General features: G+C 54.2%; 9 protein-coding genes across 9 annotated transcripts; 3 read left to right on the forward strand and 6 right to left on the reverse strand.

Moving 5' to 3' along the window:
* Positions 1 to 1,628: 1,628 nt before the first annotated feature.
* On the reverse strand, positions 1,629 to 5,379 carry SPBR_06423 (transcriptional activator SPT7; the record flags this gene model as incomplete). Its single annotated transcript, XM_040764679.1, has 2 exons — positions 1,629 to 2,867; positions 2,968 to 5,379. 2 exons carry the CDS (start codon positions 5,377 to 5,379, stop codon positions 1,629 to 1,631), a joined length of 3,651 nt encoding a protein of 1,216 aa, XP_040617093.1.
* Positions 5,380 to 7,013: 1,634 nt separating this feature from the next.
* Positions 7,014 to 7,724, forward strand: SPBR_07826 (vanz-like protein; the record flags this gene model as incomplete). The annotated part of the gene is made up of 1 exon (XM_040766080.1): positions 7,014 to 7,724. One exon carries the CDS (start codon positions 7,014 to 7,016, stop codon positions 7,722 to 7,724), a length of 711 nt encoding a protein of 236 aa, XP_040617094.1.
* Positions 7,725 to 8,049: 325 nt separating this feature from the next.
* SPBR_06929 (ferric reductase-like protein) lies at positions 8,050 to 9,944 on the reverse strand (the record flags this gene model as incomplete). The annotated part of the gene is made up of 2 exons (XM_040765185.1): positions 8,050 to 9,572; positions 9,623 to 9,944. The coding sequence occupies 2 exons, from the start codon at positions 9,942 to 9,944 to the stop codon at positions 8,050 to 8,052; spliced, it is 1,845 nt and encodes a 614-aa protein (XP_040617095.1).
* A 1,111-nt stretch (positions 9,945 to 11,055) lies between these two features.
* SPBR_07910 (TdcF protein) lies at positions 11,056 to 11,607 on the forward strand (the record flags this gene model as incomplete). Its single annotated transcript, XM_040766164.1, has 3 exons — positions 11,056 to 11,214; positions 11,311 to 11,463; positions 11,533 to 11,607. The coding sequence occupies 3 exons, from the start codon at positions 11,056 to 11,058 to the stop codon at positions 11,605 to 11,607; spliced, it is 387 nt and encodes a 128-aa protein (XP_040617096.1).
* A 670-nt stretch (positions 11,608 to 12,277) lies between these two features.
* On the forward strand, positions 12,278 to 13,441 carry SPBR_07444 (letm1-like protein; the record flags this gene model as incomplete). Its single annotated transcript, XM_040765698.1, has 1 exon — positions 12,278 to 13,441. The coding sequence occupies one exon, from the start codon at positions 12,278 to 12,280 to the stop codon at positions 13,439 to 13,441; it is 1,164 nt and encodes a 387-aa protein (XP_040617097.1).
* A 399-nt stretch (positions 13,442 to 13,840) lies between these two features.
* On the reverse strand, positions 13,841 to 15,114 carry SPBR_07348 (uncharacterized protein; the record flags this gene model as incomplete). Its single annotated transcript, XM_040765602.1, has 2 exons — positions 13,841 to 14,689; positions 14,740 to 15,114. The coding sequence occupies 2 exons, from the start codon at positions 15,112 to 15,114 to the stop codon at positions 13,841 to 13,843; spliced, it is 1,224 nt and encodes a 407-aa protein (XP_040617098.1).
* Positions 15,115 to 15,478: 364 nt separating this feature from the next.
* On the reverse strand, positions 15,479 to 16,828 carry SPBR_07292 (uncharacterized protein; the record flags this gene model as incomplete). The annotated part of the gene is made up of 1 exon (XM_040765546.1): positions 15,479 to 16,828. The coding sequence occupies one exon, from the start codon at positions 16,826 to 16,828 to the stop codon at positions 15,479 to 15,481; it is 1,350 nt and encodes a 449-aa protein (XP_040617099.1).
* Positions 16,829 to 17,793: 965 nt separating this feature from the next.
* Positions 17,794 to 20,020, reverse strand: SPBR_06752 (cystathionine gamma-synthase; the record flags this gene model as incomplete). The annotated part of the gene is made up of 3 exons (XM_040765008.1): positions 17,794 to 19,708; positions 19,790 to 19,884; positions 19,973 to 20,020. 3 exons carry the CDS (start codon positions 20,018 to 20,020, stop codon positions 17,794 to 17,796), a joined length of 2,058 nt encoding a protein of 685 aa, XP_040617100.1.
* Positions 20,021 to 21,746: 1,726 nt separating this feature from the next.
* On the reverse strand, positions 21,747 to 22,976 carry SPBR_07383 (uncharacterized protein; the record flags this gene model as incomplete). Its single annotated transcript, XM_040765637.1, has 1 exon — positions 21,747 to 22,976. The coding sequence occupies one exon, from the start codon at positions 22,974 to 22,976 to the stop codon at positions 21,747 to 21,749; it is 1,230 nt and encodes a 409-aa protein (XP_040617101.1).
* Positions 22,977 to 25,972: the final 2,996 nt, after the last annotated feature.

Consider the following 25,972-nt stretch of genomic DNA (forward strand, 5'->3'; position numbering starts at 1 on the left):
CAAAACAACGATACCGGACAACAACACTCACTCCCAAAACATGGTAAGAACGTAGCGGAAGAACGGGGCGGACACTCTACATAGTGTGGTTGGCAGCGTGACCTCCCAGTGGCCAATTATGGGGAGGGCGCAATGACTGGGACCAAGGAACTTCTGAAAGCAGGTACGCGCGCCGTCTCATTAGTTGGCTAGGCCGCCTGGCGTAATCGAATTTCTTGCAGCGGTGTTTTTGGCGACAATACCAGAATACGTAGTACGGAGACTGCCTGGTGACGCACTGGGCGGCGGGCGTTGCCCCAACCCAAAAAGGGAAAATCTGCCTGGCTGGCATCTTAGTGAGAAAAAGTGGATCCTGGTGTTGTTGTTGTTGATGTCACATGATTCTCATTGCTACTTTACATAAGGCACGGCACGCTACTCCAAATGTTGGGTGCAATGACGCCGTTGCGCTGAGTGGAAGCTCCACCGCATGCGGATGACGACACAACTGGAGCCCAGCAGTACGCACATTCGGAGTCACACTACTTGGCATTCCAGGCAGACAGATAAATCTTTGCGCAGTGTAACTATTCCGTACAAGTCAGTGGCAAACAACGTCCAACGAAGCAATACAGAGCGAGGATCACCAAATTCCCCGAGTGGAAATATCATTGTGTCTCGGCCTCGTTATCTGGGTCTGTTGCGGGCAAACCCATGCGGGATATGACAGACAAAGCACGGAGACGAAGCCACAAAATGAAGCCACAAGCACCGGTTAGGGGCATAATTCCGGTTACGGGAGGATATCGATGGCAAACAAATAAGCTTAGCGTTTATGTGCAGTTTATTAGGTTTGTTAATCCCGTCTGCTTAAATAGTATGGCAAAAAACAGCCGCGGAAAACACGGCTTTTGTTTACAAAACTTCATGTTCGGGCGTCCCGCCAATACATTTCTCTTCATACAAAAAGGAACTGTGAATGAGATAAAAAGAGACGAGCGGATAAACATGAAGATCAATTTGTCCGGCAAAAGGGGATGGTGAAATATCTTCCCAAAATTCTCGATTTGACAAGCGCCAGGAAGCATATCATTAGAGTTGGTCAGAACGGGCGCTTGTGACGTAAAAAAGAGAAACTTCGAAGAGGTTTGTCGTTTCACGAAGACATCATGCCGCGAGAAAGAAGAAATTCTATTGGCGATATAGCCACCTGCTGGTATTTAGGATATTCGTATGCGAGGACTCGCTCTTTCAACCAGAGAGGACAATGCCCGGGTGCTTGGCAGTGTTGCACTATGTGTAAATAAGTAGTATTGGTTCATGAAGAGAAGAGGGGAAAAACCAAAGTCACATCTGAACGCGAGATAGGCGACATAGTTATGAAAAGCAGCGGTGAAAAAGATTAGGGAATGAAGGGATAAATAAAATGAAGAATGCGAGTATGTGTAGCCAAATAGAGACTGAATGAAACCCACTGAACACCAAGATAAAAAAGTTACACCAGAATTGCCACGATAATGAATAATAAGACAGGAAAACCCGGTAAACCATTCACATGCCCAGAACCACTGCCATCCTCCTAAGGACAAAAGAAGACCATTGAAATAAAGCAAAACGTCAGCAGAAAAACAATGCAACGGGTGGACGGTTTAGTGGATGCTTTCCGGGCTCATGAGACCTCCTGCGTCGTCTTTTTCGTCGGCGCCAGGGCTGCCTTGGCTGCCGGCATTCTCCCCATCGCCAACAACACCATTCGTAAGGTTGGATCCTAGCGCACCACTTCCTGTTTTGCTTGCACCGTAGTTGAGGTTCGGCACAGGAACGCTCGTCGTTTGGCCCGTCTTGAGCTTCTTGACTGGCGTGCCTTTTTCGGAGGCCGCCGTGGCACCGGCCGCAGCTTGGCTCTGACCTCCAGCACCACCTGGGGCTTCCTCGGCGGCTGCCTTTGCAGCCGCCGCCGCCGCCTGCTCCCGCTTCTTTCGCTTCGCCATGGCAATTTGCTCCTTGGGCGGTCGCTTTTGCGGAGATACGATCTTGCCTGTGGCGCCGAGGCGTGGCCGTGGGCGACGTTGCTTGACAGGAAGATCCTCGTCCTCGACAAGAGCCTGGTCATTATTGGCGTGAAGCTTTGCGAGGAAGAAATTCTTTACAAGTCCGATTTCCTCGGTTATGCCGGTCGTAGTGACGGCGTCGAGGGGCTTCAGGTCCTCGAATAGAAGCTCCGAGGAGACTCCTGTCGGCGCGTCCACGGTGTGCTGGTTGCGCACACGGCTCTGTAGTAGATGAAGGGGAACACTCATGATATCAAGGCCAAATTCGCGGTCCAGGCCTAAGGCCTTGAACCCGAAGAAGTCCTCGCCAAGCTCTTCGGCAAAGTCGCCGCCAACAAACTGGTCGCTGCCGTCCTGGAATGCCTCGGTACCACCATCCTGTAAGGCGGGGCGCAGCAGGTCACTGAGGTGCATCTTCATACGGTCATGGATGCCGCTGAGCTTGGTGCCGAGGCGCTCAACCTCCTCTCGTGCGTACGAATCGAGGGAGTCGATGTCGTGGCCGTTCTCGTATAGCGTATGCAAGACGACCTCTTCTGGGCTATACCGTGGCTGGAAACGGTTGCCCCGCTCCGCCCACACACCCACCGCCTCTTTCTTCTCCGCTTCGTTGTAGACGTTAAATGTGTGGCAGAGCTTCGTAAAGTAATCGGCTGCAATGTCCGTCATGGCGTCCATTGCGGATGGCTGCAGCTCCTCGAAGCCTGCGTGAAAGAAAATCTTGGAAACGGCCCGCTGCATTGCTGCGCGGGACGCCTCGCCGGCGATAAACGGCCCATCGCCGCTGATGAATTGCGGCTCGATATCAGCCTCATGAAATGGCTCAGGGTCATAGCGCTGAAATTGATTTTGGTAGATCTACAGATCTGTTAGTATGAGAGCTAAACCAGTAGAAAGACTTTAAATGTCGCCAAATAACTGCTGGTCATATACATACCTGTGTCTGAATTTGCATTTGCTTCACGACACCGATCTTCGAGCAGATCTTCCGTGTTTCTTGAATCTGGCGCATGTTGGACTCCATGCGCTTAGTCAATTTGCTCGTCGGCGACACGAAGTGGCCTGCAGGAACAAGACGCAAGAACTCTTCATTTTGGTTCACGACCTGGCCCTCGTCGTCGACAACCCACTGCAAACGTAACGGGATATCAGGCACGATGCTCTCGGGTTCGTAGTAGTCGGGGACAACTTTCTCAACATCATCTTCCATCTCGGCGAGAGTAGTTTCTGCTGCTTTGGAAGAGGACGCAACATGCGCTTCCTTGCCAGTGTCTTCTGTCTGGTGATGAGATGCAGGGCCAAGGATGCCGAGGGCCTCTGCTTGCTTGGCGCCCTTGAGATACCAGCGCATGCCCGCCTTGTTGCGCAACAGCGCCGGCTCATCGACATTGAGTTTGTTGCCAAGGAAGAGTTCGTAGCGCTGTTTGGCGATCAGGGCGCGGTCCTTTTTAGTGACCTGCTTCCAGATCTTATACGCTTCGTCCTCATATGTCTGCTCAGCCGCCTCGTTGAGAGCGCGATTGAGCGCCGCCATACCATTATTGCCGTGAACAGATGACGAGGCATCGATGTCCATCGCGTCGACATTGCCCAGGTGTCCGTTGAGCCCGCTCGGTGTCAGGGATCCTGTCCCACCGGCAGCTGCGCCCACGGGTGTAGAGAAGCCATTGCTGCCAGTATCGGCACCCCCAAAGTCAGAGCCTTCGCGGCCTGTTTTGGCAAGAAGACCGTTGAGTTGTAGGACCGGCTTCTGGTCAACACTTGGCGTGCTCTCCTTTTGGTCACCACCAGCACCCGTTGACGATGACATCATAGTTGTTGTACCACCAGCACGCGACTTATTTGCGACACCCTTGGCTCCTGTCTTGCGACCACGTGAAGACATTATCGGCTCGTCGTCGCTGTCGTCGCCGCCATCGTCGTCGCCACCATTCTGCTTGCGCCGTTCTTCGGCCTCAACCTCGGCGCGCGAGCGAATAACCAGGTCCGGGATTAGTGGAATCAGCTTTTCGGCCTCCTTGCGCATGCCTGTCGCCATGCGGCGCAGCGGATGGCCAGCGTCACGGTTGTACTTCAGGCAATTGTCCCACACCAAGTTAAGATCCGCAACAAACTCGGCTTTGGACTTAAACTGAAGGCCTTTGAGTTTCTTTGTCATCGTGCCGAGGTCCATTGGCTGCTTGACATAGAGGTGGTAGTCGGGCGCCTCACGTTTGTTGACGCGTTGTAAAAAGGGAGTGGAGTACTCGGTGTGCGCCTTCAGCTCGCTGAGCACCTTGTCCAGGGCCTCGTATAGCTCTTCTTGGCCAACATTTTCCTCACTCGCCCACTTGCTGCGGTTCTTACGCACTTCGTTGATCAGCGAGCGCAGTTCTGCGTCAGTGGCCTTGACCTGGTCGCGCTTCGAGTCGATGCGGGCAATCAGGTGCTTGAGCGTCAAGCTGGATGCGCCAAGGTTGGCACTGCTAAGAGTTCCTTGGTTGGGGCCAGCTGCACCGTTGGGACCGTTGGAGCCGTTCTTCTCCATCTCAGCTTGGATTTGCTTCTCGGATTCCTCTAGCTGCTGTTGCTCCAACATCGCCGTGCGGTCGTTCTCGAGGGTGTGGAAGATGGTGAAGAAACTGCGCCGGGCAGCCTCCTCGGTGGCATTGCGTGCTTCTTCGAGCTCCTTGCGGACGTCTTCCGAGGATTTTACTTGGGATTGTTTCTGGTGTGACTGTTGCTGTGATTGCGATTGTGTGCGGGAGAGGGATGAGGATGTGGCGTTCAATGCCAAGGCTTCGTCTCGTAATAATGCGTGCTTCACGCCAAACTGCTTGTCGGGAGAGCCAACCGAATGGACGGGCGAGCTGCCGGTCTTTGATGGCGAAAGAAGCTGTTGTGGAGGCCCGGACCCGTTGCCAGATGTCGGCCCAGAACCGTTTCCGGTACCATTTTTTGAGTCGGCACCGTCGTTGCCGGCCTCGTCTTCATCGTCATCATCGCCGTAGTCGTCTTCGTCAATGACCCGCTTCGCTTTCTTCAGTGGTGGCTCGTGTATTGGGGCATGGTCGGTTGTGGGCGGAGGAAGATGGGGATGGTCGAGGCGGTTAGCGGACGGACGTGGCGGTTGCATCAGTGCGCGGATGGAATCAAAGTCGTAGCCGCCATCGTCGGAAAACAGTAGAGCCACACGAGCTTCGGTTTTGCGATAGAGCTCGGCAAACACGGCGCGTCGCGAGTCTTCTTCGGCATCGGTTGACGTTGTGAAAGTTGATGCCTCAGGCATCGAGACGGGACCTGGGTTGTTGTCGGCGCCGGCAACGGGCGTATGTGTGCGCGTCGGCGCATCATCGACGACGGACACCATGATGTGGTCGATGCGGGTGCACACGCAAAAAAATTGTCACGATAAAAGGGTGGTTGTCAATGGCGGTTGCTGGGGGAGTGGATGCGCGCAGTGGTAACGCAGCATCGCCAAAATGCGGCGGCCAAAAAAATAAGGAGCGTAAAATCCGCGTGAAATGGGCTCGCGTCCACAGGGACGCCCAAATCGGACGGAGCCTCTACAAGACCACTAGGAGAAAGCGGCTCATTTGCAGAGATGGAGGACGGAATTTGAGGCCGTTCGGAGTCGATGTCGACGCGGCTTGATGGATCGCAATAGGCCGATTTTGTCGTTGTTTCTGCGGTTGAGGTTAATGGAGACTTTTGGTGCTGCGCGAAGGCGCCAGTTTTCCTGCTTTGCGGCAGTACCGCCAACCAGTGTAATGAAGTCGAGTAGTAGTACTTTTACGCCTGAAAAGAAGCCAGCCGCACAGCAGAAAGCTGCTCATTTGGTGAAATAAAAATAAGGTGAAACAATTACCATATTTTATTATATGTATTTCTGATTTTCATTTTCGATTTACAGCTTTTCTTGAAGAGAACTAGCACAATCCAGGATCATGATAAAGTACTGCTACTTACGGCAAACTGCCGAAGGCCAAGGTCACGTGTTAAATAGGGGGCTTTGCGATGTCAATATGGACCACTGCCCCGGAACGTGCTGTCCGGAGCGCTGTGAAAAAACAGACGCACTGTATTATGACGCCAGTTGACGTTCGTCTTGTTGGTGAATCTGTATACGGTTCCTGAATGTTACAATGCAAGACACACTGTGATTCAAGGCCTCTCTTGTTCTAAAACAAAAAGTTTCGTTATTATTGTCTGTTGCTACGGTCGACGCTCTATTGTCTCCATTATGACATCAGATGAAAGTACTCCCAGAAATGAAATATCGTTATACGCTCGTCAAATTGGAGCAAAACTCGATTGTAAGTTGCGTTGGTGGTGTTGGTCAGGTCTTTGCCCGTTTGAGAACAATACGGAGTTCATCGTAAGTCAAACTGCAGACCCTGTTGTTCGGTATATGCTGCACAGCGTGTACTCCGTACTACTAAACGAGGACCTGTTTGAAACAAAGCTCGTGTACATACATATCGTTTTGTCGACTAGCTTACTTACGGTCTTGCCATACAGTGTAACATGGGGTATTCTGACTTTGGCACTAATAATCGCCGTCGTATCGCTTCGCATCCTAAACCAAAACAGCTCCCCTCTCCAACCTCTTCCAGATGCTCCCACATATCCCAATGTACCTTTCAGGCATCCGACAACAGACTGCGACGTCCGACAGCGACAAACTATTCTTCTTCTTCCAGCCGACATATTTGCGACCTCTCCAAAAGCAATCCCACGACTTAGCGACCAGCCGACTCTACCTCTCACTAGCGTCACATTACCTCCTAGGCAGCTGCGCCTGAAGCACCTGAAGCACCTGAAGCACCTGAGGCTCTACAGAAGCTCCTCGAGAACAGACGAACCCAAATTGAAGACAATCCATCACAACCAGAAATCATGAGAATACGGCTGCCCTTTGCAGGTGTGCAATAGAAACGGGGATTCTCCTCCTGTTGTAGATATGGAGGATACAGGCGGATACCATCAGCACCCCACTAATTCATGTATGTCGCAGGCATCTTCTTCCTGCTCCTGCTGCTTGCCGGCTATGCCGGCCTTAGCTCACTGCAGCTCGGCGACATTGTCAACGACAAGATTCTACATTTTGTAACGTTCTTCCTTTTGACTGTCGCCTTCTACTGGATCGTCGACACCAGCCGCAGGCGCACAATGAACATGGCACTCGCAGTGTGCACAGGTGGCCTGGGCGTCGGGTCTGAGGTGCTGCAGGCGCTGCTGCCCGACAACGGCCGCGTATTTGACGCCATGGACATTGTGGCCAACGTCCTCGGTAGCTTGGCAGCGCTGGGCCTGTGCTCATGGTACCACAAGCGGATGCTGGATCGCAAGCGGAACCGCAAATACGCCGCCGTGCCGGGCGAGGAGGGCCACGGCGATGAGGTATTGGCTGACACGTCGGTTGTTGACATTGAGCTCGGCGAGGGTGTCGGAGACCAGTCGACGATTTTGCACGATGGGGGCAACGGCGAGGTAGTGGGCACATTTCCACCCGCCAAGCCTTTGACATCACCTGCCGATGTGCCGACAAAATCTACGGCTGCCGGGGCTGCTACCTCTTCGACTGCGGTCCGGGGCACGACTTTGGAGGAAGAGCTTGACAACTGGGATGAAAACGCCGAAGATAACTGGGACGCGGACGATACCGGCGACATCGGTGAGGGCAGCGGAACGGCGAAAAAGCGGACCGATTAAACGAGGAATATATTTCCTAGCTGTGCTGTCTTCTTTATTATTTTATTTTTCAGGTCGGGGTTTGACTAATGGCGTCATATTTCGCATCGCCATCCAATATTGGCTCTTGCCACTCAATCGGATGACCTGCTGTTTTATGTGATTGGATAAGAAGGCGTTGCTTTGATCACACTTATGTTATACTGAAGTTTGACGAGATTAAGAATGACGATGCCGCTGAACAAACTGGAATCTGTTTATGAAATCCTCCTGGTGTGGATTGAAATTATGCATTAATAGTACTGTGTGCACGAGGATCACTGTGACATAACATATGCATGCTTCTCTACCAACCGAACGATTCGTTATGCCACCACACAAATCTGCCACGGTGTACCCACATGGAAACCGAAGCCCGCAGATCCTGTACCATGGCTTCCGGCCCGCACACTAACACGGCGACACGTTCTTCACTACCGTGACGGAACACGTCGTCAACGATCTGGGGGAAATCGGGCCGCTGACGGTTTGACGCTCCCGGAGGCACGAATCGACTTTGCGGGTAGGACTGCGGACGGCGGTCACGGGGCGAAGTTACCTGCTGGTCCCGGCGAAGTGTGGTCAACTCGATAGCGGCTTCAGCGGCACTATTTTCCACCACAGCTGCTGAACCTGTGCCGCCGCCTGTCAAGAAAATATGCACATTCCGATCCTGTAACAAACTGTGGCCACTTCCGTCCTGGCCCGATACAACTGCCCAAGTAGCATCGCCAGCACCACGGACAGACCAAACCAGGTCGACTTTGAGGCTTCCGCCATTCCGAGTCGCGGCGGTTTCATCGATGATGGACCGGTAAAGAGGAACGACAAATGTGGCGCCGACACCACCAGCGACCAGCAGAACACGATCAAAATTGTGGGGAGTTAGTTCCGGGAAGTAGGCGCTTGACCCGTACGGGCCCTCGAGGTTGACGGACATCGTCCCGGCACCCATGTTTGAAGCCGCACCCAGGTCATGGGTTGTCGGAATGGCCGGAGTCGTTTCATCGTCATTGTCCTCTTCGGCTCCGCCGTCCTCGTTCTTAGTAAGTTGGACGGGACCGGCGTGTCGCGAGAGCGCTGCTGACATAGGCCCCTTGCGAGCGCGGACCACTAGAGTTAAGTCGCTCGACTGGTCGTTGACGGTGGCAATAGTAAAAGGATTGAAGAGGAACTCGAATAAGATACTTGTCGGAGACAGGGGGTTGGTCGATGGCCGCGCCGAGCCGGGAAGGCTCAAATACACATGGCTGCCAGGGTGCTTCCGGTACTTGTCCAGCTTAGAAAATGGAATGGGCGCCGTCAGTCGGATGAGCTCAGTGCCCGGTATCATCTCAATCCGGGCTTCCGTTGTTACCGTTTGAATCTTGCGGAAAGTCAGGTCGGCGATGAGCAACAACAAGGCAGCGGCAACGTAATTGCTGGCATATCTAGCGTGGAATATCACCAGGACGGGAAGCGCAAACGCGACGGAAACGTGCGTTATGAAGAAGACGCGGTACGACCAGCGGCGCACAATGGACAATGCGGTCGTGGTGAGCAGTGTCATGCTGAAAATAGCAGCTAGGCCTAGGGCGACAACTGGCCGCAAGAGGCGTGCCCAGAAGTTGCCCAAGAAGGCAAAGAAGTTGAGGTAAAATGTAGCGTGCAACAGCAACATTGTATAGATGATGGTGCCCAGTACACGGTGCCATCGGTTGACCTGCTCATGCGACGTGCCGAAAATGGCTAGCACGGGGCTGACACAGCGCAAAGCCAACACGTACTGCAACGGCAGTTGGGAAACTGCAACGATGCCAAAACGCTTTGTGAGGTGCATGTAGTCTAGGGCTGTCAGTATGTTCCTTGGGTTTAAAATCATCACGATGGGCAAAACGCACCTCGTCCGGTTTCGACAACACACAGCACCAGAAGAATGGCCATCCACGAACCGCCGCCCACCCATAAGTCACGCTGGCCGAGGTGCTGGCCAAAAATCACGACATCGTCCGATAGCCACCACTTGGCCCGACGGTACCATGTTTCCCAGCTGCCACGGGTCGTGAGTCGGCGCGACTTGAGCGAAGGGGAGTCGGGGACGGCGTCGTAGCGGGCGATGGACGACGATGATCCTGGTGAGCCTCGAGAGGAGCCACCTAGGCTCTGACCATAGCGCATCCGCACAAAGGCCACAGTCCACAACGTGACGCGAACAAGTAGCATCACGACTATCGGTGACACGGAAAATAACGCGCCGTAGTGTCCATAACGATCAAGGACAAGACGTCGGGCCTGGCGCTCCTCGGGGCTCAGCTCAAGGAACTCCCAAGGCCAAGCCATGTTTGCTGTCCCCACGAAACGGGGAAGGCGATGTGAAACGAGCTAGGCCTTACAAGGGAAAAAAAAAAACAGTCTAATAGTCTATCAGCCGCTCACGCCAACACCGTGAGAAGATGACAAAAGATGTAGCTGGTGGGAAGGTAATTTGTTGTTGTGTTTTTGTCTGCTTGCTGCGAACTGTCCGCACGCTTTCGCATATTCCGGGTGGCGAACCGTTTGGACAGAAAAGACTTTATAAACCTTATTGTTTTTGTCTCGTGCTCAATGGGCGGGAGCCGTCAAGTGCAAGGGTATTGCCAATAGTTGTCGCCTCGGAAAAGAAGCCATCTTGCAACAAGATCCGAGCGGCGGCTGGCAGTGGCTGTCTTAGCACGGATGGAGCTCCTTCGTGTTCCTGGGTTGTTCCTGCCACCGAACAAAACGACCGAATTGCTTGTGCCAAATCGGGTATTCCCAGGGGAGCTAAGGCTGAAACGGGCGCTGATTGGCTGCGCTAGGCACCTACGCCCTGTTGTGCAAGACCTGTTCACTCGCGCCTGCCATTAGAAAAATACGTCGTGCCTTCCCTGATTTATAACGTGGACTTCGGTGTCCGACTCGGGCCAATGCTGGGAAGGAACTGTGGAAGTGCTGTCGTCAAACGTCTCCCCAAATCGGAATGGCTATCACAAATTACCAACATTGACATTCTCTGCACGTTGTGCCTTGAAACACGGATCCAACAATCAGCCTGCCTCGACAACGACGAAAATGCACGCTTATGCAGTAGAACTTGTCGTGGCACCCGGGCGGTCCGCTATCGGCTGCGCATAAGCCGCGCTAGGTAGGTGCTGCCATAGATACCACTTTTTTTTAAAGAAGCTCAAGGGCTTCTTATATCAGGACATTTTCTTCGGCACATGCCTTCTACTTTGTTCACTCTCTCATCGATCTATTTTCAAGCTTCATTGTTCGACTTACACCAAACTGCCACCTTTCGCCACCGTCAGCCAAAATGCCCTCCAAGGAAGCTGTCCTCACGGCCAACGCCCCGGCCCCGTTGCCTGTCCTCTCTCAAGCTATCAAACTGAACGGCATGGTCTACTGCTCTGGCCAGGTCGGCACTGATCCCAAGACCGGCCAGATGACCGAGGGCAGCGTCCAGGACAGGACAGTAAGTAGGACCAGTGGACACTCCGGCAGGATAGAGATAACATAGACATGGCGAACAGGCATACATTGTGGGCGAGCAGAAGCTGACAAACCCTAGAGACAAGTCTTAAAAAACCTCAGCGCCGTCCTAGAAGCTGCCGGCACGAACCTGGACAATGTTGTCAAGGTCAACATCTTCCTTACGTCCATGGCCGATTTTGCCGCAGTTAACGAGATCTACTCGGAGTTCTTCAGCTCCGATCCTAAACCGGTGTGTTCCACTCGTTAGCCCATCGTCGCTCAATATATGAAAACAGATCGCTAACCGCTCTATGCCCAGTGCCGCACGTGTGTTGCCGTTCACCAACTTCCCCTTGGAACGGATGTTGAGATCGAATGCACTGCAGCCTTGTAGGAAATAACTTCAGTGACTAGCAATAACTGTGCTAACCAAGACTGTGTTTGGGAGATGACAACCACAAAGGGTCAGTATGCAGGCAAGGTGTATCGTCACTATCATGAATAAAAAAACACAAATAAATAGTCCATGAGAGCCGGTCGCGGCTGTAAAGTGGTACTTTGCTTGTGAATATTTAACAAAATTAATCGCAACGCAGCATAAATAGCTAGATGCACTATAAGCGCCGACAGACACAAAGCACAGGTCGCGGCCAAACCTATAATGCTCTGGAAAATATTCAATTAAATGAAATGAGCTTTGCGGCTTGTGTCCACCACCTACCCGTAGTAATGAAATGCCGATTGTGCGCGAGTATGCTCTCGCAAGTCAGTTGTGCTGCAATGTCTAACTTACGACATACTGAAGGTTACGGAGTAATTACTGACCGGTGGATACCTAGCAAGCTAATCCACTTTTCCTACCCCAGACCGCCCCCCAAGCTTTTCAATTGTCTCTATTCTAAGGCACCTTAAAGTAATACAGCAGCCAGCTTTCCTGGCCAGCCTTACGGAGTATCACCAACATATTTCTCACCAGAGCAAGCCACGCGACCACCAACGACCGCATCCCCCCAACAGGCGATGCGATGACACCCATAACGCGATTGTGCGCTGTCCGCGCCTCCATGCTTCTTCCAATCTTCAATGGCCGCGCACTCGCGACCGCTGGCAAGCCGTCGGGCTTCATGCCCTCTGTGGTCGCGGCCTACAGCAGCAGTTGCCACAGCAAGTACCATAGCACCTACCACAGCTGTGGCCTCCCGTTACGCCCGACTGCCACGACTCGGTCAGCCACTCCATACACCCGCACGCGGCCAACAGCTGCGTTCGCGGCCCCCCTCGCACGCCCGGTGTCCAGCTCTTCGACCTCCCAGTCCGACCCCAGCGCCGCCGCTGCCACGGCCCCGACCCTTACGCCTTCTGCGGCCAACCCTCCACATACCACGCGCCCGCCGCCGCTCACGTTGCCGGAACGGAAGCCCGAGACATCGACTTTTAGCCATCTGTTGGCCACGGGCAAAGCCTACCTCGCCTTTTACAAGACGGGACTGCGGTACCTATTTGCCAACACGAAACTCGTGCGCGGCATGGACGCCAACAACGACACCGCTGACGCCGTCAAGGCAGGCCACGCGACACGGTCGGATCTCTTGCTGCGTCGCCGCTGGGGCCACGACATGCGTCGCCTGCCGCTCTTTGGCCTGCTGCTGCTGATCTGTGGGGAGTTTACGCCGTTTGTTGTGCTAGTGTTCCCCCATGTGGTGCCCTACCCTTGCCGGATCCCCAAGCAGGTCGAGCAACTGCAGCGCAAGGCGGAGTCTCGGCGGCAATATGCGTTCGTGGCATATGAAGAAGAGACAGTGGCATCGGCGCCGACTACGGAGACGACGATACGAAGCCGTCATGCCACGGCTGCGAGAGACGTGCTCATTAGCCGCAGCTTGGGCCTGATTGCACCTTTCTGGGACCGCATTGGCCTTGTCAGCGGCGTGCCGGGACTGGCCCATCGTGCCGTTGAGCGTCATCTCGCCTTCCTGGCCGAAGACGACGCACTCCTTCGCCAGGCTGGCGGTGTGCTGGCATTGGAACCAGAGGAGGTGCTCTTGGCCAGCGCTGACCGTGGCCTCGACGTAGTAGGTCAGGACGAGGGCCGGCTGCGAGAGAGGCTGGTGCGGTGGCTACAACTTACACAGCCCCAGAACAATGACGTCGACGGCAGCGATGTACACGAACAGATGCTCACTCTGCTGACGAAGCGGCCAGAGACGTGGCCGCCGAAGAAGATATAATCAGCCTTAGGTTCTTGTCGCATGGACTTGTGTTATGTTCCTTGTATTATAGATTTTGCCACACTTGTTTTACATGTTTTTCATCTCCATACGAACATCAAAAGGCATGGAAATATGAGCGAGACTTGGGAGGTACATATTTGGATGGACAAAAGACGACGGGGGCATAATGCGAGTTTGGGACTCCTTGTCACACATATCATCACACCGGAATGTGATAGGATAAAAACAACGCCATGGATAGTGCATGCACGGAACGGACTTTTCATCACTCATTTATGTATCCATTATCTCCTTGAGAATATCTTCACAATTTTGTTCTCTGCATTACATCAACTGGTTCCTTGTGCAATGTATCTTCATCCATCTTCTCTGCGACTGGACGAGTGCAAGGTCGCATCACTGCCGTGGCGGGACAAAATGAGCCATGAGAGCTTGGAGAGCCTGTTCATCGAGCCCTTGGGGCGCGGCAGTCTGGTACCCGGTTGGTACAGGTTGTGATGCAGTGAGACCGCGGGCATATGGAGCAGTCGTTGATGCATACGCAGATGGTGCAGTGGTAGGGGACGCAGTTGACGCTCCAAGTGAACTCAGCAATGCAGCGAGCTGGGATTGTTGTGTAGCATTGTTATGCGGTGCATACTGAGCCGCTGCTGGAGGCTGTCCATAAGTCGTCGCAGGAGAAGGGGCAACGGTAGGAGTGGCTTGCGTTGCTTGCATTGCACCAAGGAGCTGCGCCAGGGCGGTATTGTCAAGCTGGCCGACCAGTGAGGCCAAGTCGATACCATTTGTGGGTGCTGTGGTGGTAGCAGGGGCGACAGGTGAGTACCCAGCTGCTTGCGAGGGTGCATATGGCTGGCCATGGCCAGGTGCGCCTTGGTAGCCTTGCGAGTAAGGCGCTTGGTGTGCATGATATTGTGGAGGTTGTTGGATCACCGCAGCGGATTTCGCTCTAAGGACAACATCGGCGGCAACTGATGGTGCAAGGTCTTGGTAGCCATCAAATCGCACGTTGCTAGCCCCGGCCTGGCGATTGAAGACCTGCAAAGGGATCTTGCCATTGGCCTGTTCCCGGCTGTTTAGATCAACGACGGCGATGACCCCTTCCAAAATGTGTACTTGAATGATAGAGTCGCGTGGCGGCGTGTGTGAAGTCAAGAAGATCACGTCCGTCTTCAGTCCGCGGTCCTTGAACGGCGCTTGTGCCCACTTGATGAACTCGCGGTCCAGCCCTTGTGCAACTAGGAACTGTACGTCGGGCACATCAGCACCGTACCGCGTCTTCAACAGATCCGAACTGCCACGGCCATTGCTGTTCCTGCTTCGGCTATATGGGCTTGGTGAGCGGCGAGCGCGATATCCTCTACGGCCGTCATCATCGCCACTGTGTCGATAAGGCGACCTCGACCGGTCGCGGGATCGGTGGCTATTGTCATCATGGCCCCCTCGTTCTGAGCCATATGGGCCGTTCCGACCATACCCTTGGCGAGTAGATGTGTCATGTCCGCCATGCGAGTCAGAGTAGCGATCGCCTGCCGAGTGTCGGCTATTATCTTGGCTGCGGCCGTCATAACGATCTGCCTCTCGATTTCGGCCGCCTCTGTTTCTTGTCCGCTCAGGTGAACGATCTTTGCCGCCCCGCGCGCGGTCATGTTCACGACCTTGTCCAGCATCCCGATCGCGACCCTTGTCTTTCGTCTGCAGTTTCGAGATTTCCAGGTCTAAGGCTATGTTAACAAAGCGCATTGAAAATTGCAAATAGGGCAGATGCTGCAACGTACGAATCTTCCGCCCACGGATCTCGGCGCCTTCAAGTTCTCTCATGGCCGCTGACGCCTCCGCCACAGAGTGGTATTGGACAAACCCATACGCCGATTTAATCGCAATCTGTGCTAGACGGCCATATCGGTGAAACTTCTCGAAAACATCACGCTTGCTGACTCGCTCTTGGGACAGATTTCCTGTACAGTTGTTAGATATTTCTCATCTCGATGACAAAGAGGGCCACGAGATCCAGGACAACCCAGACAGTCAGGACTACATACCAACAAACATGCGCGAGCCTTCAGGAAACGCCTCCCATTTACCCTCTGCAACATGTATCTTCTCTTCATTCAGAAACGCTTGATAGGCCCGGTCTACAGCGGCCTTTTCACGCGTATTATTCGCTTGTCGAGGAGCAGCCGGGGTCTGGCCCTGGGCAGCACGAGCAGTTTGACCGCGTCTGCCACCACCGCCGGCTGGGAGCTGCGGAGGAGCAGCCAGGAAAGCTGCACCGCCAGTACTTCCAGGCACGGCTACACCGGGTGGCTTCGGGAGGTTAGGGTTGTTTTGGTGTCTCCCAGTCATACTAGCAGGACCAGTGGGAGGTCGTGGGAAGGGCTTGGAAGGACCTTTGGGTGCTCCAATGGGAGCCTGTGATGCACCTGCAGGCGGTTTAGCAGCATCGGCTGAAATAGCATCTATCATCTTGTCAAAATCTAATCCCGGGCCACTGCCATTCTCCGAGACATGAGCCTTTTCGTCAGCGTCCACCGAAGCGGCCGATGTGGCTTGAGGCTGGAGAGAGGACGTAAACGACGACTCAGTAGGGCAGCCTGGGAGAATTTCGCCTGGCTCTCCCGTGTCGAGCATGGCGATATCGTCGATGTAAGGAAGAGGAGACGGGGATCTGGCCACGGCAGGGACTGCGGAAGGAGCATCCTCGGCAACAACATCAACATCAGCGGCAGTCAAGTCAACATTGAGGGCATCGACTGCCTCTCTTCTGACATCTTCGGTGTCATTAATTTCATTGACATTGTTTGGAAGAAGCGATTCAGCATTCTTTGTCTCAGCCAGAGGCGAGGCGGAAGAAGGCGATGCATCAAGAGGAGCAGCGGAGGCATAAGACGCATGTACGGCGTCAGCTGTATCTCTTTGGTCAGCATCAGGCTGTGGACTCTCTAAAGTACCTTGTGCAGCAGACTCAGTGTCGCCTGTGCCGAGTGCTGTTTCATCCGATGACGATGGCGGCGCCACTGCAGAGCCTTCCTTGACCTCGGCCTTGCCCTCACTGACACCGCCGGCAGCGCCAGCGTCTTCAGCATTGCCGCCACTGCCAGCATCATGGACGCTACTGTTAGGAGCCTCATAAGGTTCATCAACACCGTCAGCTTCGGTGTCATGTGTTGTATCGTTCACATCGATAGTTTGGTTGTCCTCGGCAACGGCGACAGCAAATTCGGCCTCGGAAGAGGCTTCACCGTCGCTGTAAAGATCGCCACTGTCGTCTTCGGGCACGTCCTCGGTATCAACAACAGCATCGACTTCGGGAAGCGCGTCGTTGAGGATGACGTCGGAAGCTGGAGCTGCCTCGTCAGGAGTGGCTTTGGACGTCGAGGACATTTTGAATGCGACGACGGCGCGACGACGGTGCGACGATCTGGTGGGAGAGGTAAAAGGAACGATTGTCGAATGACTTCGCAAAGGGCTCAGAGGGCAGAACAAGTGCGGCAGGGGAGCCGCTTGCGAGAGAGCGCAAAACAAAGCCGGTGCTGCGCGGGCAAGACAAACGTGATGAACAAGTGAGACAGTGCGATTGTATTGGGCAGTGTGGGCACTGGCTTCACCCAAAACTGTTCTTACGACGAAAGGGCGTTTGGTGCTTGCGAAATCACAGGACAGGTGATTCACAGCGGAAAGGGCAATGGGCGTGAGCCACAAGCGGGCAAGACGACGCGGTCTCTGTGTTACGCAAAGAGCAAGGAAAGAGCGGGTTCAGGCAGATGGATACCCAAGAAGGCAGGCGCGATGGCGGGTTCGTTTGCGAGCAAGGAAGGCGCGATGAAGAGGACGCTTCGATGCGCGAAATGGAAGGAGAGATGCAAAGAACGACTTGCGCTAATTACGGACTATGCGGAAAGAGTTGGAAGGTAATAACGTGACTTGAGAAAGTCAAGAGAAGGACGGAATATGCGTGGTGGCGGAGACGGTGACGGTTCTCGTAAGGAAAGATGGCAGCGCGACAAAGGACATGTCGCGATGGTCAAGTTTTTTTTGGTCATTTTACCGAGAAGGAAATCACGAGGGGGATAAAAAGGAGGGGGAGACGCGGCCTGGGGACTGACACCAGAAGAACCAGCCACAAATAATTACACTGTAAAGTGCCGCGTCTGTTGCTGTGACTCTCTAAAACGGTCCACTAATTTCAGCCCAAACCCTTCTACGGAGTAATTACTGCGGCATAATTCGTACAGGCTCCAACCACGGGCCCTGCTGCAAGAATATTTTGAATTTTATCCAAATAGCCATATTCTACTACACAGTTATGCTCAAACAAATAACTGGGATTCGCTAACGTCGCCACAACCTCAGCGGGTGTTCCCTGGTGCCGCCGGTGCCGCCGCCGCCGCCGCCGCCGCCGCCGCCAGAGCTCTCTCAAAGCACTTGCGCAGCGCAGTCTCCTCTTCCAAGCCAACACTGACACGGATCAAGTCCGGGTCGACGCCCAAGCTGGCACACCAGTCCAGCTCCTGATAGTGTGCCAGAACGACGTAAGGAGACGTCAGTGTGAAATTTGTACCTAGGGAAGGACCCTTTGCTGTTTCGACGGCATCGTAAAAGGCAATGGCTTGGGCCTTGGTCTGGAGGCTGAACGACAACAAACCACCGTAGCCGCCGATACGGTGAGCAGCACCGGTGGACGCGGGGCCTTCCAACGCGGCACCGATGCGGCAGGCCTCATAGTTGGCGCGGGTGGGGCCGTACTTGGGGTAGTTGAGCTGTTTGACCAGAGGGCTCGCGCGCAAAACATCACAGATGGCCTCGGCGTTGGCGTTGATTCGGTCAACGCGCGTGGTAAAGTCGCGGCTGTTGCGCTCCATGAAGATGGCATCTTCGGGCCAGTAGGAGTCGGGGTCATACTCGGCGGTGGCAGCCTCCTTTAGTTTGGCATAGGTGGCCTTTTGATGACGGTTCAGGACAAGACTTCCACCCATGACGTTGCAATCGCCCGAGAAAATCTTGGTCAGGCTGCTGACCACAATGTCGGCAAAGGGCAGCACGTTGACATTGGCAAAAGTGCCTATGGTCTCGTCGACCACGACGCAAAAATCATACTCGTCGGCGAGCTTGCGGATGCGAACCAGGTTCGGGCAGGTCAGCAGTGGGTTGCCAGGGAACTCGCAGAAGAGGCCAAGGAAGCGCTCGCCCTCCTTGAGACGCTTCTCGAGATCGTCGAGATCGGCCTCGGATGCGTGGCCGTAGAAAAGGCAGCCGGCGCCAAACTTCTCCAAAATTTTGAGTGTGTCCACATATGGGAACCCAAAGTTGATGCTTTTCAGGTGGGCATGGTCCGGGCGTGCACGCAACAGGAACCGGTGAGCGCTGAAGATGGCATTCATGCCGCATGGAAACAGGTAGACATCGTCCTCCTGGACGTCCGCAACACCGCGGGATTTGACATCCACAATGGCCGAGGCTGGCGGCGGCGGTGCGCGGCTTTGTTCGAGGTCAACATCGTTGTCGGCTGTCATAGCACCAGTGATGCGCCGTATAATGGCAGATTTGGCACGGCGGACGAACGACAGGTCAAGGTTCCGCCCAAAACGCTCCTCAAGGAATCTTGCTGTCTCTTCCTCGTCTTCTTCGCCGGCGCCACTGTTTGGCGAAGCAGGGCGGCTGTTGCCGTGGCCGTTGCTGTTTCCATTAGTAGCCGTGGCAGCCGGGATGGTGGTGTTTTGTGACGCGGCGGGTGCAACGGGAGACGCTGGAGTTTCGCTCTGCGACATAGGTCGGCGGTACCGTTTAGGACCACGGAATGGCTTCACGTCGGGCACCACTTGGGGCGCAGGGCTCGGGACAGACGCAGTGGCCGACGGAGGCGACGTAACCGCACCAAATACAGGGCCGTCGTCTTCCACGCGTACCAAGAGGCCCTCGCTGAACAGCTTGTGGCAGTATTCAGCACGGCGACTTGACACACCATCGCCGGAGTGTTGCCAATATTGCTTGGCAAAGGGGAATGCACTCGGCTGCATGATAACGGCCGAGATAGTTGGCGCCAGTGTCTGGAACGATGCGCTTTCCGGCTTGGACGAATCAAGGCCCAGGTGGACGACATGGAGGCCGTCCAAGGACGAAGGCTCCGTGGCATGCTTCTCAATGAAAGCCTTGCACCGGGCGGCGGCCGCGCGACTGGGGAAAAGAATGGCCGTCTGACCAGGCTGGCCAAATCGTGCAGCGATACTCGCGGCAAACGCCTTGATGAGGTTGTGGATGAAGAATCTGAACGGTGTCAACAAGCTGCCCAGGCCACGTCCACAAACAAGACCGTCCTACAGGACACTGATATGCGTTTCAACGTACCTCGGGTAGCCGGTGACCATCTTTGAAAGAACCCATGCCTCACCCTCCTCATAGCCAACATTTGCTTTCCAAGTCGGCAGAGACACGCTCACGGCCTGGTGCATGCAAGTCAACAAAGTGCCCCCAGAGCCTGTACTGGTTTATCACAAAATTCGTATCGGGGATTAAAACCAAAGGACGTACATGAGCCGTGTCGGCCGGAATGGACTCGCCCAGCCCAATAAAAGTCATTGTTGAGTCAGATGCAAAAGCGAGAAGATGGTGCGCGTATACAACAAATCTGGGACAAAATGATTCCAGGCGGCGAGCGTCTCGGAGAGAATCCGGCGTCGTCTAAATTCTCCGGAAGGGCGAATTGTGTTGTGTCAATGACGGTATGTGAGTTTGCCTGAGACACTTTGAAGGATGTTGGTCACCGACAGTAGTAAAATGGTGGCAGCGCGTGAGCGAAGGTGAGATTACGCCAGAAACCCGTTATCCACAAAAGGGGACAGTGTCGATAAAGGCCAGCAAAAAAGTACGAAGCAGTATTGGGCCCAAAAGAAGACGAATCTCTTTTTGCTAGGAACAAGCGCGGGTCGAATGGGGGAGAAGCGACTGGTTAGTCATATGAGTCAACGATTTCCCATGCGGCTATTCGTCGGGTGCATACTTTCTCAACAACAGCTGTTTTTTTAACGTTGTCACACATGATGACATTCATACTATGTTGAACCGGGCCAGCCATGGCTGAGCCCTCTGGCGCAGTATTCTTCTAATTAATTCTTGGTATACGACAGCTGGCGATTGTATTTTTCTTTGTGTGAGAAAGAATGCCATCATTCCAACAATCGCAAAAAGCCTTCCCTCCCATAGCGGCATGGTCTACCGGTGGCTGCCCTTTCCTAGACGCGGCGACAGGACAGAATGAAGCTAAAAAGAAAATAAGCTCCGCTACCGGCGATCGGAGGCCACTTCCACTCCACAACCACACCCGGTTTACTGAATATCGCTGTAGACAATCAGATAGGAACGGAAAGTCGAGGCCTGCATACGACACATATATTGTTCCAGTTGTCATCAGCCTGGTGCCATAATTTTGTGTTACTCTGCAGTGTTCACAACAGTATCTCACGGATGACGAAAGGGCTTTGTATTCTTGATACGTATATTGTCCACGCGCTTACCTAGTCAGCGCCATCCGCCTCACTGAAGAATCTCACAGTCTGACGTGCCTGGATATTAATGCACGAGCATCCTCCTCCCAAAGCTGTCGTCAAGCCGAGCTAATTATGTTACGTCGTACTCCGTTTGAAATACTCCAGCCTCCCTAACGGTGTAAAATGCTTGAAAAGACCCCGCCAAAGCCTGCACGGATGCACCATGCAGGGTGCGAATGGAAGGAGAAACAAAATGTGGTGACATGAATGCGGGTAGTGCGAGAATGCCCTGTGTGGGGGCCAAGGCTCTGTCAATTGTGAGCGCTCAAAGCACACCTTGGAACACTGGGAAAATGGCCACACAACGGATGCAGTGTAAACGATTGTGTATCATTGGAAAACAATAATCATAAACGGTCTCGATCCAATAAAAATGGTTGCCGCAGTTCGTCTAATGTTCAGCCGCCCGAAAGTGTTGTTAAGGCAGATTGCTCTGTTTGAAATATAAATAATACACTCAAAGAAACCCTCGGTCCTTACTTGGTCGTTAGAATGTATATAGGCGCAGAATGCTCGTGTGTGAAACAAAAGAGTAGCCGGAAAAATAAAAATCCAAGTCGTGATCATGAACGAAAGTATCCAAAAACTAGGCACCAGATATAACCCAAGCCAGGGCTAAATGAACAATAAGACGTTCCAGAAACCGTAACATGTAGCCAAAAAGAAGTAGCACTTATACAAGCAAGAACAAAGCCGGGAGGTTTGGCTGTAAGGCACACTCCGACATGCAAAACAATGAAACAACGCCGGAGAGCAACTTAGCGGTGGTGCCGCCGACTGTGGCTGCGGCTTCCCACACAGCTGATACTGTCACTCGGCGCAACGCTGTCGTTATCTTCATCGTACAAGAACCGGTTATCGTCGCCAAACTGGCTGTCATTGTCCCATTGGGGATAGCTACCACCAGCGCCGCTAGGAGGCATGGGTATGTTGCGCGCGGACATATAACTGCCAGAGCGGCTCATACCCTGCCGCACTGGAGCACTGCGGCTTGCGTTAGGCGGAGTCGATGGTAGTCGACTACCCCCACCGCCACTTCCACGGATGGAGCGGTGGCTGCGGGCACCGGACACGTAGTTGTCTGGCTCGGCACGATCTGCGGGTTCAATACCATGGTAGTCATAGGTGGAGCCACGGCGAGACGAAGAGAGTGCGAGCGGGGGGGCCCCTGCCGGCCCGTTCCGAGAGGGGGAGGAGATGTAGCTTCCGCTGCCACGAATCTCGCCGTCTGAGATCATGAGCGGCGAGCGATTGAACGCCGCCTCACTGCGGGCTCGTGACCCTGAGCCGCCAACTGACCCACCACTCGGCCGGTACTCCCGTGACGAAGTGAGTCGACCGCGGCCGCTATCGTAGTTGTGCACATCTTCAACTTCGCGCGTCGCCTTCTGAGACCGTCCTCGCATGCCTCCGTCATGGCCACCATAGCGGCTTCCTGAGTACTCCTGGTACGAATCCGGGAAGGTGGACCGCCGCTGAAACGAAGGAATGGCTGTGGCATTGTCGAACTCGTGTCCATGCGAAGAAGCGCTGCGCGAACGAGAGCTGTTGCGCATGACAGAATAGGTAATAGCAGCGCCAGCGGCGGCGCCGACGGCGGCCATACCGAGCATGCCCGCAGTGCTCATGTTCTTGAATGACTCCCGCGATGAGTAGCGGGACGAAGACGGAACCTCATAAGAAGCCGCGGATGTGGACGTGGCGCTCCGGCGTAACGTGGCCGTACGGCCGCGGCCTCCTTGGTACCGGCTTGAAGACGAGGCCGGGACAACATCGTGGTAGCTGTATTCGTAGGAGCTAGGCATCTCGCGAAACCGTGAGCCGCTGCCAGAGCGGGGACTGAAGAGCTCGGCTGAGGGCGTGTCGTAAGAATAATATAAGACGCGATTGGAGTCGTAGTCGTAGTCGTGTGCTGAGTGGTGCCTAGAAGGCGATCCACCGTAATAAGATGGATAGCTGTACGATGCTGGAAAATAGGCTACCTCCATGGTATTGCCGTCGAAATCGGTGACGCGAGCGCAGATGTCGCTCTGTTCAAGAGAAGCGGCGCCGGCGTTAGCGGTTCCGATTGCGGTGGCAGAATCGCTCTCGAAACTAGCCCGGGTTCCAATAACGGCAGAAGACCGGGGAAAGGCCTTCAAAGCAGCTGCATGGAAGTCGTTGACGGCGTTGAGAGACTTGGCGGCGAGAACAAGGTGCGAAGTGCGTAGTGGCTTGTCTTGTGTCGGGACAACTTGGTGGATCTGGAAAAGTGCCTCTTTGGACCCAACAGCACCATATGACAACGCTGGCTGGGATACCGAGACAATGGTAGGACTTGTTGGTTGTGGTTTACAGGAAAACGACGGCAACAATAGCGAATGTGTTGACGAGGTTTGAGGAACAGCAGGCGGCGATGGGATGTAGCGAATATCCAAAGGCTGAGTGATTGCGGAGTAAAAGGACGACGCCGAAGGCAGACTGCTAACCTCGACAACGGGCTGCATGAGAATGACGAGGAAGGTCCCAAGATATGTAAGTGCGTATTAGGGGTTTGAGTGACCAGAAGGAAACCACTGGTCCCGCCTGTCTTCTGACCAAGCGCTTGCTGGGGATCGACCAGGGGGTGTCGGTTTCGATTGGAAGAGTGTGGTAGCGGAAGAGCACAGGGCACAGGCAGAGTTCCCAGCGGCAAGGCGATAAAACCGCGCGTATCATTCAGTTGAGTAAAAATGATGGTGTGGTTGAAGGAGGTGTGGATCGGCCTCTTGGCTCGGCCAGGGTCGAGGAGCAAAAGCGACGAGCTGGGCAACAGGTCAAAAGAGCGGTCTTTCAGCGGTCGACAGCAGGATCCTCAGGAAAAACGATAGCAAGGGCAGGAAACAAAGCAACTGGTGCGTAAATGGTGCGCAAAAAGAAACGGGGCTGTTGCGGGTGAGCTGAGGCGAGAGGGCTGTGCAGGTCGATTGCTGGGGCGGCCTGTGGCTACTGGATGGCGGCCCTCGCGGCCTTTGCTGCTGAGTCCTTTACGATGTCAATGCCACTTTCGGTTATGACCGTGTTGTTTTTCGGAAGAGAGTGCGAGAGTGTGACGGGCGGCGATGGCACGGCAGGGGCGAAAGCGAGAAAAATGCGTATGCGATGTGATGAGACGCCCGTGAAGTCACAGGGCGGTTGTGTGACTGTCTGGCCCGGGTCAATTGCAAGAGTCTGAATGTGTTCCAGCAAGGAGTGTCGTCTCTTGACGGCTTTCCTGTCGTTCTCAACTGTGTTTGTGCCTTTGCCTCACGCATTGCCAGTCTCGTCTTTCTGATGCGTCTCTCTCACCAGCAGATGCCCGTCTCTTTATCTGCTTCTGTCCGACGTACCCAATATATTCTCTCCAGACCGTAACTTGCAGCGGGTCGATTGCCAGCGCATTGTATTGTCACTGTGGCTCCCGGGCATTCACGCATGCCCAGCTATCTTGTCTCGATAGCCAGGCCATGACTGGCTCAGTCACTTTCCTTTGGGCGTCACGTCGGGTCGACATTATGCTGTTCAGTATTGCAGGGAGTCGACAGGATGTTGTGGCGTGACTGTCTCTGGCCCTTTCTTGCTGGGTCGCCTCAGCACAGTCAATGCGGCCCTGCGGATCTGCTGAACGACGATAAAGCGCATGGGTTAAAGGAAACAAACTATCATCGACCGAGAGCATCCGGTCGCTCTACGCTGTGCCTCTCCACCAATCTCCCAGCCTGCACAACTCTCTGCTATGCACGAGACAAACGGCCGCGTGGTTTCCGGGCGGGCAGCCAATGCGACCACAGTTTACTGTAGTTTCGATCGCTCATGTACAAGTGACATCCATCCGCGTTCCGAGAAGCTTCCTGTTGTTGCCCTGACGAGCCTGGGTCAACTTTGGTAGATTCTGCAGGGGTGCAGTAGTGAAGGCGTGGGAGTCGACGGGATAGAAACGACATAATTGGACGCATATTGGATGCACAAGAAACGGAGGGTGGGTGGGTGTAACCGGTTTTCGAAAGTGCGTGCAGCCTCTTCGAGAGACGTGAAAATAACGAAGGCGAGAACGAAGCGAGAATTTGTCAGGAATGCGCGAAGCGATGGAATACTGGAGTGTCAACCCTCAAGGAAGCTCCTTCTCTTTTTGGCTATACTGGTCTGATACGTTTCGATGTTCCAAGGCCTTCCACGCTCCTTCCGTTTTTTCGCGACCGCGAGCGTTAAAAATGCAGCCCTCCATGCTCTTGTGTCCCGCCGTAACGGCAATATATGGCATCTCACAGCAGGGCAGGAGCCATGCACAAACCCGCACAATTGCAGCCATTCGGCCAGCCAGTGACACATGTACCACGTAACCGCCGGTGGCCGGGAGTAATGGAAAGTCTACAATAACGCCCTGCATCGAGCACATTTCGTAACTCGCGCATGCCGTATCTCAGTCCAAAACCTCCATGGGCACGCATCGCTCTGCCCGTGGCTGTCTCACAGGACATGCCCAACGGCCACCTGATCCTCCCCTTTTCCCCGTTTGGCACCGTAAAACGCCAGGCACAAGGGCAAAGCACACGGGCACAAATTCACTTAGTCAGGAATGCGAGAGGGCCCCGTGCTTCGATGTCATCCGCTTCCGATTTGATTTCATGATAGCCACGAGAGTTTGGGAAAGTTGACAACATCCAGCACGTGCACAACCAAGCCAGACCAGGCAGGCACGTTACAACGCGGCGATGCCTGATCGCTCCTTCCTGTAAACGTACTTTGGAGTCTCCTACCAGTCTCCTTCCGAGCCACAGGACGAAATGGAAGGGAAAACAAGCGTTCCCCAAACTAGAAGCCTCTGTTTTGTCATTTTGCTTTTGTTTTTGGAACGCTGCTGTTAGCACCACCTTTCCCGTCACTGCCGATCCAGACGGGCGCCAACAGCGAAAGCGAACAAAAGGGACAAAGGCCGGGAGGGGAACTACTTGGCTGCTAACACCGCGGGCCGCCCGCCATTAGCTTC

The sequence above is a fragment of the Sporothrix brasiliensis genome (genome assembly GCF_000820605.1).
Source record: "Sporothrix brasiliensis 5110 chromosome Unknown Cont20, whole genome shotgun sequence".
Taxonomy (NCBI): domain Eukaryota; kingdom Fungi; phylum Ascomycota; class Sordariomycetes; order Ophiostomatales; family Ophiostomataceae; genus Sporothrix; species Sporothrix brasiliensis.